General features: G+C 33.8%; 1 protein-coding gene and 1 long non-coding RNA gene across 2 annotated transcripts; one reads left to right on the top strand and one right to left on the bottom strand.

The window, feature by feature from the left end:
* Positions 1 to 304: 304 nt before the first annotated feature.
* On the top strand, positions 305 to 18,090 carry LOC134264247 (actin-related protein 8-like; the record flags this gene model as incomplete). Its single annotated transcript, XM_062746543.1, has 6 exons — positions 305 to 457; positions 15,117 to 15,281; positions 15,811 to 15,920; positions 16,089 to 16,193; positions 16,360 to 16,533; positions 17,981 to 18,090. Coding segments are annotated over exons 2-6 (506 nt in total), but the record flags the coding sequence as incomplete, so codon positions are not given.
* On the bottom strand, positions 8,142 to 12,360 carry LOC134264248 (uncharacterized). Its single transcript, XR_009991481.1, has 4 exons — positions 12,308 to 12,360; positions 9,821 to 9,913; positions 8,638 to 8,812; positions 8,142 to 8,405 (listed from the first exon to the last, which is right to left on the bottom strand). It is a non-coding gene; the product is annotated as an uncharacterized LOC134264248 (long non-coding RNA).
* Positions 18,091 to 18,656: the final 566 nt, after the last annotated feature.

Here is an 18,656-nt window from a genome sequence, read left to right as displayed (position 1 = left end):
ATGCGTTGTATGTAATTATAGAAATATGCATGACGAAAAATTCTAGAAATAAATATCAAAAACATGTGCTTGCACATTAATCATAGATTAATTTAGCGATATATTGTAATGTTAAGCTTAAAATGGGTAGCCGAAAAGGTTCCAAATAACGTCCTTAAGTGCAGTCATTCTTTTCTTTGTGTTGCTCTTATAAAAAAAAAATTGGATCTCTAAAGATCTTAATTGAAAATATCTGAAGAAAAATCCGAGTTTATAAAGTAAGAGTTAACCATATCTCCGTGCAAGTTTCATTTTAAAACGAAAGTAGAATTTTCTCATGTTTCAACTTTCATTGTTTGCACGTTTGTCCAGTTTGAGGGGTTTTGATCCCGGGTTGTTTTGATATTTTGATATTTACAATATGCCATCAAATGCTACAAAAAGGTTGTATATTCAAAATCCAGAACCCATAACCGAGGTAAGACGGACTAGATACATTAAAGCTGACATGAACTCTTAAAAAGGCATCAGTTTTCATCTTTGTACGACTTACTACATTCCTGAACGCCCTTGTCCGACATATTTGTTCGATTCCGCCATATTTAATCGAAGATTTTTGGCCACCTGTACCTGCTATATAAAGCCCTGCAGAACTGTTTCACTTGAGTGATTTTCTAGTTTGGCTGTCGACATGTACACATCTCCGATAGCATAGTTTTTAGAAGTCCACAAACTGACCAATACATGTTTGAAAAGTAAAAATTCAACAAAAAATAGAGCTATACCGAGATTTAAATTATTTTTGAATGCATTTGCTGCAATATAAAAAGTACACTAACATGGAATACATTTATGTACAGCAAAAATCCATGCAGGTCGAGAAAACGCGTCAAACGCAGTGATAAAACATTTACCTGAATACTGCTATCGTTACAGGGATGTGCACATGTCGAAAGAATTATCCTATTTTACTTTTATTGAAAAATGCATCTCAGAAGTCATGTAATCCATTGCTAACTCAATAATAAAAGATGCTTGGACACACGTGGCCCATGCCGATCATTTTATTTGGTCAGGGAAAATATCAAAGGTTGAAAGCTCAGTGGGGTTGATTGAAATTCTTTTTTTCAAAAATAAACATTACTCTTGTTTGTAAATGTAGTAAATAAATTTATGATTACATGGTTTTACTTCTTTGAATTTATAATAAAGCATGCATTGTTACGAATCATTCACCTTTTGAAGATATTTTTCTGTGATAGGATGGGGGGGGGTAATAAAACATGCATATTAATACTCTCATAAAAATAATTTAAGAAAAACGTCTGAAACAGATTAATTCTATCAAATAAATACTATGTATAGGCTTTATTAGAACTAATATAATTTGATACAAAGTTATCTATAATTTTATGCACAATGGAAGAAAAAAAGTGAGCAAGTTCACATACCCCACGCTTCCCCAAAAGTCAACGTGCTGAAATTCCCAGAAAAAATAAAGGAATCGCAATTTCCATGTATTATGCTCATCTATACACATTGTGTCCTATAAATACGTGCAAAGTTTGACGAAATTGTGTGCAGCGGTTTATGAGGAATTGCGCTAACAAACTGTTCATCTCTATTTTCAAGATATGGCCAAAATCTAAATGTGAAAGTGCGGAAATTCCCGAAAAAATAAAGAATTCGGAATTTTCTGGTGATGTGCAAATCTACACACACATTGTCTCCTATAAATATCTGCAAAATTGGACAAAACTCTGTGCAGAGGTGTATGAGAAGTTGCGCTGACCAAAAAAAAGAAAAAAAGACTGACTGACGGGTCAAAAACATTATACCTCATGCACGCAACTTATTCCGAGGAGTATAATAAACGAGTTTGATTCTGTGGTGCAATGATAATGAAAATAGAATTTAATGTGAATTAAATTTCTAGACATAAATAATTAATGATTATTAGAAAAAGCATATAGGTAGAGAGAGCAAACTCCCCATGAGAATTCCACATTCTACCTACAATTAGCTTTTTTAAAAATTCTCTTGTTTGTTGTCCAGGTCCAGGTTCGACACATACGTTTGAGACGGTAATTGAGAAAGTACCCAATGTCCCCATTCCTGTGATGTATATTTCACGTTTGTTATATCCCCCGCTTGAAAAGTGGGAGGGTATATAGTAATCGTTATGTTCGTTCGTTTGTCCGTGCGTCTGTCTCTTACGCTTTGGGGGTACCAATCTCTTATCCGCAAATCGTCTTGTACCACTTAATGAAATTTAATGAAACTTTCACAGAATCTAAGGTTTATTACATATTACTATTGTGCAACTCCTATTTTACTTTTCAGGGGTGTAGCTCCTATTTTACTTTTCAGGGGTGTAGCAACAGGGGGGGGGGGGGGGGGGCTGCCCCACTTTTTTTCCTCGACCTAACTTATACTATAGGAAATGTTAATTGAAGGTTTTGGGGTTTTTTGGGGTTTTTTGTTTTTTGCTTGTCAACTTTTTCAGGTAATTAAAAAGAATTCTCTGACTGGCCACCACTTTTAAATACGATGCTACGTGCCTGCTTTTTGATTCGACACATATTTTGGGTTTAGCGACAACAGCAAAATATGGACTGCCATTACATGTATAACCACATGGGAGGCGGGGTATCCTTTAGTGAGCTCATTGCTCACAATACCTCTAGTTTCTCTTTCAATTTGGGCGTTTGGGTTAATTTCTTGTCCAAATTAAAATTATTATTCAATTTACGAAGTTTCGACATCCCGTCTGAGAAAAATCCTTGATCAGATCTAAGGCTTAATAAATGGTACAGCATAAAGTGTGTGGGATTTTATACCTATTATTGCCCTAACGGATGGGAGAGGGAGAAAGAGAGAGTTCAATATACAAAAGAGTTAATAAAAATTATCCGTATTCAACCAGTGTCAAGTATCCCTACTCTAGCTCTTAAAATTATCTCTCAAATACTCCTAAAGAAATTATTCTTATACAAAAAAATAGCTAGACTATCAGGCAGGGATACTGAAATCTCGAAAGACTCTCTGTAACAACACAAATCAGTTACATTCCTCAAAATGCACTTACTTTGTGGTCGAAGTGACACATTTTTCAAAAAATCTCAAAATTGAATTCGGCAGAAATGTCTGTCTTCCAAGACTATTTAAATAACGGTCATGTCAATTATTTTTGCATGACCCCCTCCCCGCGCCTAAAAAAAAATCAAATGCCTAAATGTCAATCTGAACAGGGGATGGCCTTTCTCCGTGTTTGTGTGTGTATTAATGAACGTATAGATGTACACATAAAAATTTGTATTCTGGTGAATTGCTTTTAAGATTTGAAGTAAATAATTACCGTGCCTCAAATTACTTGGTTTAGATTTGAGATTAGTACTAAAATAATCAGTTATAATTGACAAATGAATTTTGCGACGCAAACCAACTGCAGACTATATACATGACTTTGTATAGAATGTATATTAAAAGTACATGTAGATAGACAATTCACAATTATAGCTTATGAACAGCAGTTATAATACTTTAAACCCCCCCCCTTTTCAGCAGCGCAAATCCCAAATAAGTTCTCTTTCCACTTGTGATATTTTCCCTGATCAAAATGTGATCAGCACGGACTAAGTGTATCGACGTGCTAGTCTGTACGGAGTAATGACAGTGTGTTTACTATTGAGCTTTTATGGAGATTATTTCTTTTTTGTGATGCATATTTCAATAAATGGGATTCAGGGTGTATATCACTTGACTTGTGCACATCTTTGAACCGATGCAGTAACCTTATTTCCAGGTATGGGTACGTTTACAGCGTTCGAGGCGTTTTCTCGATATGCATCAATTGCATCTTTAGGACCTGCAAATCAAAGACGTAGGTTGTTTTGTTCCATTCAAATGATATAATTTCAAAATGTGTTTGCAAATTATACTGCTTTTTATTTCAAGCTTATTCTGCATAAATTGGCGCACTGTAAAATACGTACTCATGCATCTAAATTTCTCTTCCAAACTTGCATTTTTTCCTTCTGATTCAAATCAATAATTATTCAGAAATATGATTATTATGTTGTTTGTTGTGGTTTTGAAATGTCTTGATCACCTCATGTGTTCTCATATGCTTTACCATCGGAGATGTGCACAAGTCGATACCCAAGCCACAAAGATCATTCAAGTGTAACGACCGCATTGGGGTATATATCGTTACAATGAGACAATGTATCTGAAAGAAATATGGCGGAATACGGCTATAGTTGGTATGAAACAAGTCGTACATAGTTGAAAATGTTGCGTTTTTAAGAATTCATGTCAGCTTTAAAATCCTTAGAATCTCTGTACAGTCCCAAGGGGCTCGTCACGACTTACATGTCTTCTGTAAATTGGACCACCCCTATACAGTGAAATACACTTTAATATAGTAAAGGGGTGGTCAAATAAATAGAAGACAGATTAAATAAGTCGTGTCAATCCACTGTGTACAGACTGTTCTAAATGTTCTTGAACAGGTCCAGGAAAATCACTATATTTAGCTATATAGCTTAATTCACCTATATAGCTTTATTTAACAATATAATATAGCTTTATTTAGCTATTTTGGAATAAGTTTTTGTTTTATGAAAAGCAGACAAAAAGTCACATGTAAATTATGGCTGGTATTTTTTAAACAGGTTGGGCACACACCCCCAAATAGTCATTTAACCCCCGTATAGTGGTCAATCGCCCATATCGGCGTCTTTTTTACCTACCAAATGGTGGTCTTTTTTATTCAAATCCAATTTTTATTAAAATAAAGCAAAAGCGCATTTACTCAGGCATTGGGGAATTTTTATTAACATATTCCTCGCCCATTTAATACAATTTAGTCAATTTTCCATGTGGAATTTCTTTGGAACTTCGTAAAAACGAAACCCATAGTTGTTCGTGACGGCCGAACTATTTGCTAAAACATTACGAAGAATTATTTTGTTGTGTATAGTTCGGTAAAAAATATATTTAAACAAGAGGTGTTAGTCTAGAGAAGTAACTTTTCAAACGATCTTTCAATCTGCGTCTATATAAATCTCTGTAAAATCCCGTTAAACACGAGCTCCTCGTATCTTATTCGTATGGTGGGCACTTATTGCTATAATATTCTTTTTTTCTACATTTGAATGTAACATATATTCTTATTTATTTTCTTTTAGGATGAAGTTATGACTTCTGTGCGACCCTTTATGGTTTAGTATGCATATCTATGATGTATCTCAATATATTTATTAAATATTTTTGAATAAAAGATGTACAAAGTAACATTTGCAATTATTCTTGTTTTTATTCCAAGATTATAGTTTTCGAGCGATTATTTTATCATAAATACACTGCATATCGTATTTATATAAAATATAAAGCCATTGCATACAAAATAAATGAAATGAAAGCGAATTCTCACCCTTCCCCTTATTTTACTTGTTGAAAATTGACACTAATGGGCCTTTGTAGTTAAATCAGTCTTTTGACCCAAGTTCGGAATAGATCGTCATTTTTTATTGGTTAAGATAATTGATCGGTTGCCCGGATGGCAGAAATATGAAGTGATAAACACGATTGATAGGTGCAACTACGCGCGAGATGGAGGGAATTTTTCTTTTTAAGTTAAAACACAGAAACGTTACACTTGTTTACATAGGTGACAATTTTGTCAAATATTTGACAACACTGCGCAAAAAATCCCGTGTTGAAATTCTGATTTTTTTTGTTCAAAGTTTAGAAAAATATCTATATTTTATTCCCCGTGAGTTGAAATTATGCGCCATTTCACTTCTTTCCAGAGAACTGAACAAAACGATTTTTCTCTCCCATTTGGTGGTTAATAAAGACGCCGATATGGGCGATTGACCACCAAACGGGGGTTAAATGACCGTTTGGGGGTGTGTGCCCAACCTGTTAAAAGGTTTGATAAAAACAACCTAGGGCATAGATAGTAAAAACATTGCCTCTATTATACTCTGTCCCACCAAGTTACTGTAAGCACTTTTCGCATAATATCTCAAAATATATAAATACCTTGGCCTTCAACCCGCTTCCGATCGATAGATCATTTTTTTCCAACCTTCCTCCGTTTATCCGAACCCTCGAGGTCAACCAGTGTAAACACACGGCGGCAAATTCAAAGTCTACGGGGATTTAACATTGTCAAAATGGCCACCACTTCGGAAGGGGATCATCCGTTGTTCGTAATTGTCCGTACATTGCCGTCTGTAAGGACATGACGTCACACACGTTCGGGATTGCTCTATTGTTATCGACGTCCGAAAAACCTATAACGCCCGAGACTGCCAAGCATATATTTATACTATAAGAAATATTACGTCTTCAACAAAACAACAAAACTTTCCTACCCAGACTGAGACTGAAGGGATCAAAGATTCATAAAAGAGTTATACACTGCATAAAGCAGCTGCAAAGAGGTATGACTCATATATATTCATACATAACATCAAGGCTAGGCTACTGCAAATTTACCTTGAATGAAATTGCTGCTTTTACACGTAGAGATCAATCGAAGAAATATCAATAGTATCAAGATTTTTAAAAGTTATAATTGCTGCCTTACCTTAATGTTTCGCCTTAGCTTTCCATATAAATCCAACTCCTAATAGTTTGTTGTAAACTGTAACACACGGTCAAAATGAGCATCATGATCATATCGTTTCTGTGTAAACAAGTGATGTCCTTATATGCACATGCTACAGTATATTTCATGACTTTGTTATATTTCCAACGCTTTAAACACATAAATCTCTCGTTGATATTTTATTTTGAACCTCAGTGCAAAACAACATTTGTTGTCTGCATCAAACTACGTCACCAATGAATTTTGACCTTGCCCTTCCAAAACTTCCTGTAATATCGGTGTTAGGTAAATTCAGACCCAGGATATACAATTTTTGTTTCCCATAAATATGACAGAATACCAAAATTTTAATACTTATTCATATACACAAAAAATTAAAGTATGTATATATTAAGGCCAAAAAATAATAGTCTTGTTCCCTGCTACCAGCCTGAAAAAAAAATAGGGCAAGTACAGGTAGGAAAAATATTTTATTTTTTAATTTCATTTTTTCTAAACTGTATTTTTTGGATATGAACCCAAATTAAACATCAAAAGTATATCTTTTGAAATTAAAATCAATGTCTTTTGATGCATAACTCAATATCAGTATTGTATGAAAGTCCATATTTAAAACATATATTTCATGAAATACCACTTGAATATATATATTTTTTTCACTTTTGAAACATGAAATTTATGAAATTCCAGATTTTCCCCCAAAACTAAGGAAAAAACTTCAGAGTCGGTTGCAAAAAATAGGATAGGTCAGGTAGCAGGAAACGAGACCTTTTTTTTTGGCCTTTAAACGCAAGGGTAAAGGATAAATTTTTTTTTCTCTTTATAAAACTATTTAACAGAAAACGTTTTATGAGTTTTCAGAACAAAAATTTCATTGTAGGATACTAAATAGCTGCCTGGTGAAGACACAAGATAGAAAAGGACAAACATACATATATGTGTACATTACATACATTAAGCCATAAGTATACCTGCAGATATATTGTAAGTATGAAAAAATGCAAATGTCTTGAGTTTGATTTTCAGTCCTAGCAAAATTTTTTTCCTTATGCATTTGTAACTTTTAAGTATGTTTATTCATTTTTCATTGACAATTCCCTAGTACGCAAACATGTATATATGCCTATATCATATTCCTATAGTATAATAGTAGTGTATCAGTCCAGCCCTGATCGTGATACAGACGTTTCGGACTCGGTGAGACTGGTAGAACCTGGTGAGTAGGGCTGTCTCGCCCTCCTGGCTGAGATATGTCTGTCTCGGTCCATTGTCAAGGAGCTGTCTCGCCCTTTAATTTCAAATCATTATTTCTGTTTAATTTGTGTGAATCAAAAATAAAATTAAATTAAAGAGTTATCCTTCCTGGCTGAGGATCCAAGTATCTTTACAGATTTTTAATAAGTTTTGTAAAATTAAAAAATTGCTTCAAACATAAAACACTTTTAGATTACAGGATAAACCAGTTTGTTTGAACCGTTTTCATTGTTTTATTAAGTAAAATTTAAAAATATTTTAAAGGATAAATGAATTGTTTGTCCTATATTTAAGGATATCAGATCAAATTCAGAAGAATAAATGTTTATAAATGTCAAGCGTCCACTGATGCTGGAGAGTCCATGCTGTAGAAAAGACATGAAACAGAAGTGAGAAAATGTCAACATCAGTCATCTATGAATGAAGATGGAGATCAAGTCTATATTCTAAAATTTCTGAGGAAAATGGTGTTGTCTGGCTCATCCAATGATCACTCCATCTGCAGACTACCAGGTAATGATAAATCTTTGGTTTTGTCAATACTTTGTGCCTGAAAAAAATAATGATAAAACATTTTAATTTGTCATAAAGATTCAGTGCATAAAAAATATACTTTTAAATTTGTGCAAAGTGAAATTTAAAGACACATGCTCATCATATTACATGTAACATGAATTGTTTATTTATTTAAAAAAATATACTTGGTCAATTCTCATTTTCAGGTTCCAATCTGAAGTATACATAGGAAGAGCAAAATCTTTTTCATTCATATAAACACTTACTAGCTGTGATCCAGAAGAATGTCCTGATTGTTTTGTCCAACATAAGATGAATTTCAATCTGACACATTATTCTGAAAAATTGAGTGAATGGTCTTCTTCATGCAGGCATGTCTTTGTTACAATATCTTGATTCTGCATGGTCATCATAACTTCAGACTCTTGTAAATTATGTAACCTATAAAAACATCATATTGTTACAGTAAGTAATAAATGTAAAATTAAATATTCTATGCTTCAGTTATTATTACATTTTTTTAGCAATGTTTGTTTATTCTTTTAAATGGTGAGGTTGTGCAGTATTTAAGTACTGAAGTTAATATTTTCTCAAATTTTCTGTAAAATATCATAATTTCTATATTGCAATAGCATTTTGAAAGAAAATGTTACAAAAGGCCCATGAGCCACATCGCTTACCTGAATACCTTTGACCATGCAGTTCTTTACCAAATTTCCCCCTTGTTATACCTTTTGTGACCCCATCCTACCCCCGGGGTCATAATTTGGACAATTTAAAATCTACACTACCCCACAGTGATTTCACATAAGGCCAAATAAAAAAATGACGAATAATGACCGCTACAGAATAATGACCAAGGGTTTGATTTTCATAACTATAGGCACCCACCTATGTTGACTAGTATATTATCATGCCCCATCTTAATGCTACCTGCATTGCAGTGATAGGTATATTATGAAGAAACATTTAAAATATCATTTTGTAAAAAAAAAAAAAAAAAAAAAAAATCCCCTACCTACCTAACCTAATTTTTTTGATGGTGTAACCAGAACCTCACCTACTTTTTTTATTTGGCCTAAGTTTCAGCTTTGCTTGTCAAGTAATTCCCAAGAAGATTTTTTTAAATAGATTTTTCTTTTATATTCCAATGTAAAACTTTGGTTCCCTATTGTGGCCCCACCCTACCCCAGAGGTCATAATTTGAAAAATGTAGAATCTACACTACTCCAGGATGCTTCTGGAGGTTTCACAGCTTTTCTGGCCCAGTGGTTCTTGAGAAGAAGATTAAAGATGCTGAGGGAAAAATATACACTTGAAAGATTAGAGGGAAAATTGTAACATGTATAGACATCAGGTGCTCAGAGCTTCAAAAATTCATTCCCAATATATGTATTTAAAAGAGACAGGATATTTTGAAGATTTTGAATATTATACTAGTAAACTTACTGCTTTTGATATGCATATCATCTTTGCTTTAGCCAAAGGTTTCTGGTCTGCTTCTTTCTTTATACTGCAGTGGCTAAATCAAGCTAAATATTGCTGAAAGAAAAGAAAGTGTCATAAAAGTGTATAACATTACATCAATTTCATCATAAACTAAAGTGTTCCAAGGAACACATGTGTCACTTTCTTTTAGCTTCTTTAAAGATGTACCAAATATTAACTCTAAGAGTGGTCAGCTATTTTTATCCTACTAGAATAAACAGTACGCAACCCTCAACTGAATAATTAAGTTGAAATCATAAGTAATTATTTATTATTTTACATGTGATAATATGTACGTTTCAAAGCAATTGTCACATTGCATGATCCACTTTGTGGGATCCAATCCTGATTTATTTTCATAATATTTAAGCATAGGCCTTAAGATCACTTAGAAAAAAATTGAGGTGTAAAATGAAATATTTCTTTTACACACACAATTTCTTTTAGCGATCCAAAGGCATGTGTATTTAAGATATCAGTTTGTGTGGTTTACTGAATACCATACAGTTTCAAAGAACAGTACATGTATAATGAGCTCATAAACATGTACCCGTATAAATTTAAATTATCCACACCTGTCACTTAAAGTCTTAAGTTAATTTAAATTATCTGGGGTATTCTTTGTAAAGTAGGTCAAAGCTGAAAGGTCAAGTCAACCAAGCTATACAAATACAGTACTAGTAAATAAGGACAACAATATAAAAAAAATTATTTGATGTACTCAGACTGATCGACCCATCATAACATTGTCCCAACCCAAACATTTTTTCAGCACTTTGAATTTTTGATTTTTTTTTTTTAAATTTTGTTTCATTTATTAGAAATAGAGGCCATCCATTTTAAAACTGTGGTATAAGATTTCTCTTGGATGCTTTAAGATTCAAAATTTTTTAACGATAAATATTTCATCTGTCGAGTTATCCAGTGTATTGAAAAAATTAATAAATTTCTGAGTCTGTAATTTTTTAATGACACTTTAATATCAATTTGATCAATACAGCTATTAAGCCAAAAAAGATACCTACCTACCCACCTTGAAAAAAGTGTGTCAGAGTACATCAAATATAAATATTTTTATTATGGCCTACGGTTTTTAAAAACAAATACTTAAAGCGGCATTGTGATGCACAAAGGGGAAAATTGACAAATGTAGAATTTTTGCATGACCCTTATTAATTTTGTTCAATTCCTAAAAGTATTGGGTTTAATTTCAGAGAATTACGGATTTCAGAACCTAAAAATTCTATTTTTAAGGAGAAAAATAAAAGTAAAAAAATTTTTGTATGCCCCAGACGGAAAATATTGCTCAATACTTCTTCCACCCCATTGTACGTGTGTGCAGAAAAGTTGAATAAGTTTCCATAGTTACCATGGTACCCAGGAATGAATGTACAGTGTAAGTAGACAAAAATTTCACAGGCAATCTTTTAAAACGTTAGAACATAGGTCACATTTCTCACCTTTGCATGCTCCAGTTGAATGCTGTTTACAATTTTGAGCTAAAAATAAAAGTGGCGTGACCTTGACAAACACGAAAACAACGAAACTGTAGATACAACCTTTGTTTTTCCGGGACTTATATCGTGCAGTTTTCCCTTGCAGTTTAATTGTCATATCTTAGCTATATACTCATAATTTTCATAAGTCTTTCTCTGTATGCTACAGATATCTTAAAAGAAAAACATGATTATGACTCATTGTGTCCTTTTAAAAGGAAAATCTTCTAGGAATTAAGGAAACAGAAATTTTCAAATTAAGTTCACATTTGAGCAGTATAGGACTTTACAGAAAAAACAATGCTGTTGTGCCACTATAAATTGCATTGGTCTTGCCCTAGCTCTCCCAAGTCAGGATTAGGTTGGTAGGTACTAGGTAGATGAGAAAATTATTCTCAGAAAAATTAATTATAATTAAATTTTAATAAATAAATTTATTCTCCAGAATACAAAAAAAAAAATTGCTTCCTAGAGATTTAAAATAAAGTTTTGAGTCATTTTAGCCAGTTGGTTGGAACAGGGCAATCAAACATTTTTTTAAAGATGTTATTTATTTGCAAAATGCATGAAATGTTATAAATTGAAAATGAAAGTAGAAATGAAATTTAAAAACTTTAGTCACTATGTTAACCAGCTGTTATTTTCTTTTTGGTATTACTTCACCTAATATTTTAAACCATATTCTTGTTCTTTTATAATCATAGAAACACCCCTTTACATTTTTCACACATGAGCTTACATACAGACCGTTAAAGAGCACTAACGGTTAACCATGAGCACTAACCAGATGGCTGAAATTGATGTATCGTCGATATCTAATGTCAGCAATTATATCACGCGTTTTGAAATATGAATAATTGTTAGCATTTGTAGACACTTCTTTCATGTGTGTATATAAGCTAGTAAAACAACAACAGCTGCAAAAATACCATAGAATAAATAAACAACTTACGTTTTAAACACTGGCGAGCTTGCATCATCATGTCAACATCCATTATCCACAAGTTGTACTTCGTTAAATTCGGACTATTTTCTCGCAGTTTATAATTAAATTTGTTAAATGCTGTTAAAATTTATTTTAATTCAAAGTAAAAGTTATATTATCAATAAAAGCAATTTAAATTAATTCCTTTAATTTTTAACAATTTTTTGGAAATTTACTTTGCAAAGAACGACTACTCCCTTCGAAAACTGGTTCCCGGCCCCGTATTCTAGACGCTAATGGACGAGTTTACCATGTTAAATCCCCGTAGACTTTGAATTTGCCGCCGTGTGTTTACACTGGTTGACCTCGAGGGTTCGGATAAACGGAGGAAGGTTGAAAAAAAAATGATCTATCGATCGGAAGCGGGTTGAAGGCCAAGGTATTTATATATTTTGAGATATTATGCGAAAAGTGCTTACAGTAACTTGGTGGGACAGAGTTTAATAACTTTTTAACCAAAAAAATGCATCTCTATTGTTTGGATAGCTAAAGTGCGGTGAGACATGACCAAGTGTGATTGCCTTGCATTGTGCTCAGTTATTACCAATCAATTATCTTGTTGACCAAAACTGCTTTTCATTGTTAAAGTAACTGCTTACTCACAGATTAACTGTTATACATAGCCCCAAAGCTCTTATATCTTTGATTGCAATTGCACAAAAGGAGAAACATTTTTATAAGTGGGTTTTTGGTTCAGTCCATTGCAAAGTTGAAAACTGATATTGCCTCATTTTGTGACTTTTTGTCTGCTTTAAGTGCTTTTCATAAAACAGAAATTTACTCTGAAATAGCTAAATAAAGCTAGCGCTATATTATATAGGTAAATAAAGCTATATAAGTAGATTTAGCTATATAGCTAAATATAGTGATTTTCCTGGACCTGTTGAATTTATCCACTTTCCAGCTTTGATCTTTCAGCTAGTTTTCACTCCCTAATTCTAGACACATGATTCTGTAATTTATTATTTGTATATTTTATCCACCTCCCAAGTTCCAACCCTTTATAGTCGTCTCATTGGAGGTAAACTCCCATGATTAGAATTATTTGTTGGATTGCTGAAAATTCACTTCAACAGTTCCAGTCCATTGACTATTTCCACTTACTTAGCTATTAATAGCTACATGTACGTGGGTATTTTTTTCCTACCCAAAGTAGCTATTTTTACCTACTTTTTGTATTATCTACATTTTGTGGCCAAAAGACTGAACGGCGCAACATGGTGAATACATGTGTGTACACCATATTTTTTGATACTGTCACACTGTTGATGAATACGATAAAATTTTGGCCAATAAATGATTACTTCCTGAAGTGGCAATTTTACATTAGTTTCTATGCAAAATTGATTATATACCAAGTAATAATTTTTTGGTCAAATTTTTGTCATATCCATCATCAGTGTGACTGTATCAAGAAATTCAGTGCTCACCATGTTGCACTGTTCCTGCATTTGGCCACAAAATGCGAGTAAAGCAGAAAGTAGGTAAAAATAGCTAGTACTTTGGGTAGGTTTTTATAGCTAAGTAGGTAGAAATAGTCTTTGGACTGGACCTGTACAAGCAAGTTTATCTCCAAAAGACAACTATAAAGGGTTGGGAGGTGGATAAAATATACAACTTTATGTTACAGATGTGTCCTGAATTAGGGAGTGAATGGTAGTTTATTGACTATGCTGAAAAGTGGAGAAGTTATCCTCAGAAGTGTGCAAAAATGTGACATTGGGTAACAATTGAAAATTGGGATCAATTATACTTTAAAGTAACAGTCATCATCTCTATGTGGTGTTACGACAATAAACGTTGTATACTTCTTCATGAAAGAAAATCCTAAGTGTTAAAAACATTTTTTGAGTTCTAATTAAAGTAGGCGGCGAATTTGCAACAAGTAGGGGGTGAGAAATCGCTGGGTGTGTCAGCTCTTGAGAACTCTGCCTTTTTAGCATTAAGGGATCTGTAGCCACTGTGTTATGGTCAAACACCATATACATATATAAAACCATAGTTCACAGTTCTACAGCTACAGTACCAACATTGTTATTCTTTACATTTTTATAATGTCCTATCATGCTTGTATCCTATCATGCGTGTATTCTATCGTATCATGCGTGTATCCTATCGTATCCTGTATCCTGTCAAGAATAACAATACTGGTACTGTTAGACTGTTCCTAACTAGATCCAGAGACACAAAGGCATTGAAAGTCAATGTAAATTATATTTAGTAAATGTGTGAATAAGAAACGACCCTTTTATACACGTACTTACTCAATATTTACTTAAACTTTCAGTGCCAGTCAGAGACAAGATATCTAAAATGAATCTCTTACATCAATTATTTACATATCAGAATATTTTAAATGATTTTTCCAAGCCATAGTAAGACATTTCATTGGAGTTAAATTTTTCTTTACTGGATTGTCAACATGGAAACGTTACATGTATGTTTAGGATTTGGTTTAAATATTTAGGATTATGAAGTTAACCTGTAAATTTTATATGTATTACTTAAATCAGGTACTGTAAACCAACTTTTATTCGTATGCAAGAAATATCCGCTAGTTTCGTGACTTTCTTTAACTCGCGAATAATAATCGCTGCGAACCATCCATTTTTCTTATTAATAAGTATTTATAGAGAACATTGCCTCAAAGACGAAAATTAATTGTTGCGGATTGATTTCAAATTGATGAATCTCGAATAAAAGATCACGTAAATAATAGTTGGATTACAGTAGTCTGTAAATTTTTAACAGTGCTTGCTTTGTTGTATTACATTAGCCCGTTCAGACCTCCACTATTGTCATCATTCACCCAGGTTCTTTGAACCTGCGGATTGGTCGAGCCTCCGACCCCCTGCCAGTGACCATCCCCCAGTGTATAGCCAGGAAGAGAATCTCACAGACCAGGACCTCCGGCTCCCTCATACTCAGACCGGAATGTGTTGTAAGTAGCTCTGTCACATAAAGTGATTTTAATCGATTTTGGTTCTTTCCTTCTGGTTAGGCCATAGTTTTTACATTTTTCAGTTTACAGATCCACCGACCAATTTTTTCAGGTTTTAGAAAATAAATATTGGTAGACATAAGGTCATGCTAATAAAAGGAAATAGGCAACATTGTAGGGTTTCACTAAAATAAGTTGAGATAATCTGTTACTTGATAATTAATAAAATATAGTTTAACATGATGAATTATTTCTGTTTGAAAGAAGTTTCAAATTATTTTTATTTTGTCACCACCCAATGGACATTTTGGTTGAAAGAATCCGTAAACCTAGATAATAACTTTGGCCTGATGTTAAAATACTTGATCATGCATGCATTTTCATTACTGCTTGTCATAGATGTATAAACTTCTATTTTAAATCAAGTTGCATGTATAACTGAAATGATTTTAATTGAAAATACTGCTCAATATCTGTATATATGGAAAGTCCTCATTTCAACACAAGTCTTTTATATCCATATTAACAGCATTCCGAGGCCAAGCCGCAGTTCAAGGTTGGACTAAACAGGCAGAGGAGGCTGTGGGGGCCAGACCGATGTCTACAGGAGAATACAGACAGACCTCATCAGTTAAACAGGTACGTGTATTCACTGACTTAACTCTAGCCAAAGGAAAAGCATTAGATGTATGCATGCACATGATCTGATTCAGTACATGTTCTACTTAGACAAGAAGAAAAGTATTTTAGTTAATGGTTTCCTGACCACACGAAATTTTTTTATTTCTTGAATTTCTTACACTGTAGTTATATAATTATAACCATGGAGTCAAAGGTCAAAGGACGGAGGTCATATGTCAACAGATGTGGACAAGGACTGAAAGTCAGCCTTCCTTCATTGTGGGTCAAGAGGTCAGAGTTCATAGCTGTTTTCACTTCCGTAGTTACCTCAATTAATAAAGCTATCTGACAATGTATAAAAGATTTTTCAAAATGTTGCCTCTTCCATCCTTGTAAGGTACAAACCAATAATAAGATATTTCATGCCAGGACTTGACTATTAGAATCTTTTTATTAGGCCATGTATGTGAACCCAGCACACAATTACAATCTACACTGGCCAATGCGGCGGGGGAGGCTAAACATTCATGATGGTCCAGGAGGCACCCTGACAGCCGTACTGGCAGATATAGAGGCCATCTGGGCCACAGCCCTACAGAAACACTTAGATATACCACTCAAAGACCTCAAGGTAAAACTTTAAAAAACAACAGAAACATCTACAAATACCACTCAAAGAACTCAAGGTAAAACTTAACTACAGTAACATCTAGATTTACCACTCAAATACCTCAAGGTAAAACTTAACTACAGTAACATCTAGATATACCACTCAAAGATCTCAAGATAAAACTACAAAAACACCTAGATATACCACTCAAAGACCTCAAGGTAAAAATTAAAAGATCTCAAGGTGAAACTACAAAAACACCTAGATATACCACTCAAAGATCTCAAGGTAAAACTACAAAAACACCTAGATATACCACTCAAAGACCTCAAGGTAAAAATTAAAAGATCTCAAGGTGAAACTACAAAAACACCTAGATATACCACTCAAAGACCTCAAGGTAAAACTACAAAAACACCTAGATATACCACTCAAAGACCTCAAGGTAAAATTTAACTACAGAAACATCTAGATATACCACTCAGAGACCTCAAGATAAAACTTAACTAAAGACACATCTAGATATACTACTCAAAAGGAAAATCTAGATATACCATTCAACAGAAACATTTAGATATACCACTCAACAGAAACATCTAGATATACCACTCAACAGACACATCTAGATATACCACTCAACAGAAACATCTAGATATACCACTCAACAGACACATCTAGATATACCACTCAACAGAAACATCTAGATATACCACTCAACAGAAACATCTAGATATACCACTCAACAGACACATCTAGAAAACCACTCAACAGAAACATCTAGATATACCACTCAATAGACACATCTGGATATACCACTCAATAGACACAATCCTAGATATACCACTCAACAGAAACATCTAAATATACCACTCAACAGACACATCTAAATATACCACTCAATAGACACACCCTAGATATACCACTCAATAGACACATCTAGATATACCACTCAACAGACACATCTAAATATACCACTCAATAGACACACCTAGATATACCACTCAATAGACACAATCCTAGATATACCACTCAAAGTTCACTTGGTCAATCTTTAACATCCTGTTGCTACAAAAATGTCTAGATTGCTTGATTGTATGTTGTTTCATATGGTTGATGTCCAAATGTATAAAGCCATGTTGTTGATTTCTGATGTTGATTTTTGAGATGTAAAGCCATGTTGTTGATTCCTGATGTTTATATTTCAGATGTATCAAGCCATGCTGTTGAAACCTGTTTGTGTTTCTGATTTATAACACCATGCTTGATGTTGATTTCTGATGTTGATTTTCGATGTATGAACCATGCTGTTGATTCCTGATGTTGATTTATAAAGACATGCTGCTGATTTTTGATGTTATCATGTTGATGTCTTAGATGTATAAGTCCATGTTGATTCCTGATGTTGATTTCAGATGTATAAGGCCATGTTGTTGATTTCTTATGTTGATTTTTGATGTTGATATTTCAGATGTATAAGGCCATGCTGTTAATTCCTGACGTATTCAGTCACAGACACACTAAGCACTTGATGACCCTGTTGTTGGACAGACTGGGGTTTGGCAGGGCCATCTCCACCAGGTTAGTAAAAGTCACCAACCACTGCATGTACAATACTGTAATATTGAAAACTAACCACTGAATGTACAACACTGCAATATTGTAAACTTACTCTTATACACTTTTGAGAAATATCAGCAAATCCAGCTTTCTGATATGTATGACTGGGAAAAGCTACAGGCATGTTACATAAATCTGTTTATCTCCTAGGAATCGGTATGTGCGACTTTGGGTCAGGGGCGCAGTGCTTGTGTGGTAGACATTGGAGATCAGAAAACCAGTGTATGTTGTGTAGAAGACGGAATATCTCACAGGAACACAAGGTAGGGAACCAGTAAAGAGAACCAATGTGTGTTGTGTAGAAGACAGAATATCTCACAGAATTACAAGGTAGGGAACCAGTAAAGAGAACCAGTGTGTGTTTTGTAGAAGACGGAATATCTCACAGGAACACAAGGTAGGGAACCAGTAAAGAGAACTAGTGTGTGTTGTGTAGAAGATGTAATATCTCACACAATTACAAGGTAGGGAACCAGTAAAGAGAACCAATGTGTGTTTTGTAGAAGACGGAATATCTCACAGGAACA

Source organism: Saccostrea cucullata, unplaced genomic scaffold (assembly GCF_032062105.1).
Source record: "Saccostrea cucullata isolate Sc308-1 unplaced genomic scaffold, CSIRO_AGI_Scuc_v1 ctg10585, whole genome shotgun sequence".
Taxonomy (NCBI): Eukaryota; Metazoa; Mollusca; class Bivalvia; order Ostreida; family Ostreidae; genus Saccostrea; species Saccostrea cuccullata.
The sequence above is the reverse complement of the archived record's forward strand: the minus strand, read 5'-3'. Positions and strand labels throughout refer to the sequence as shown.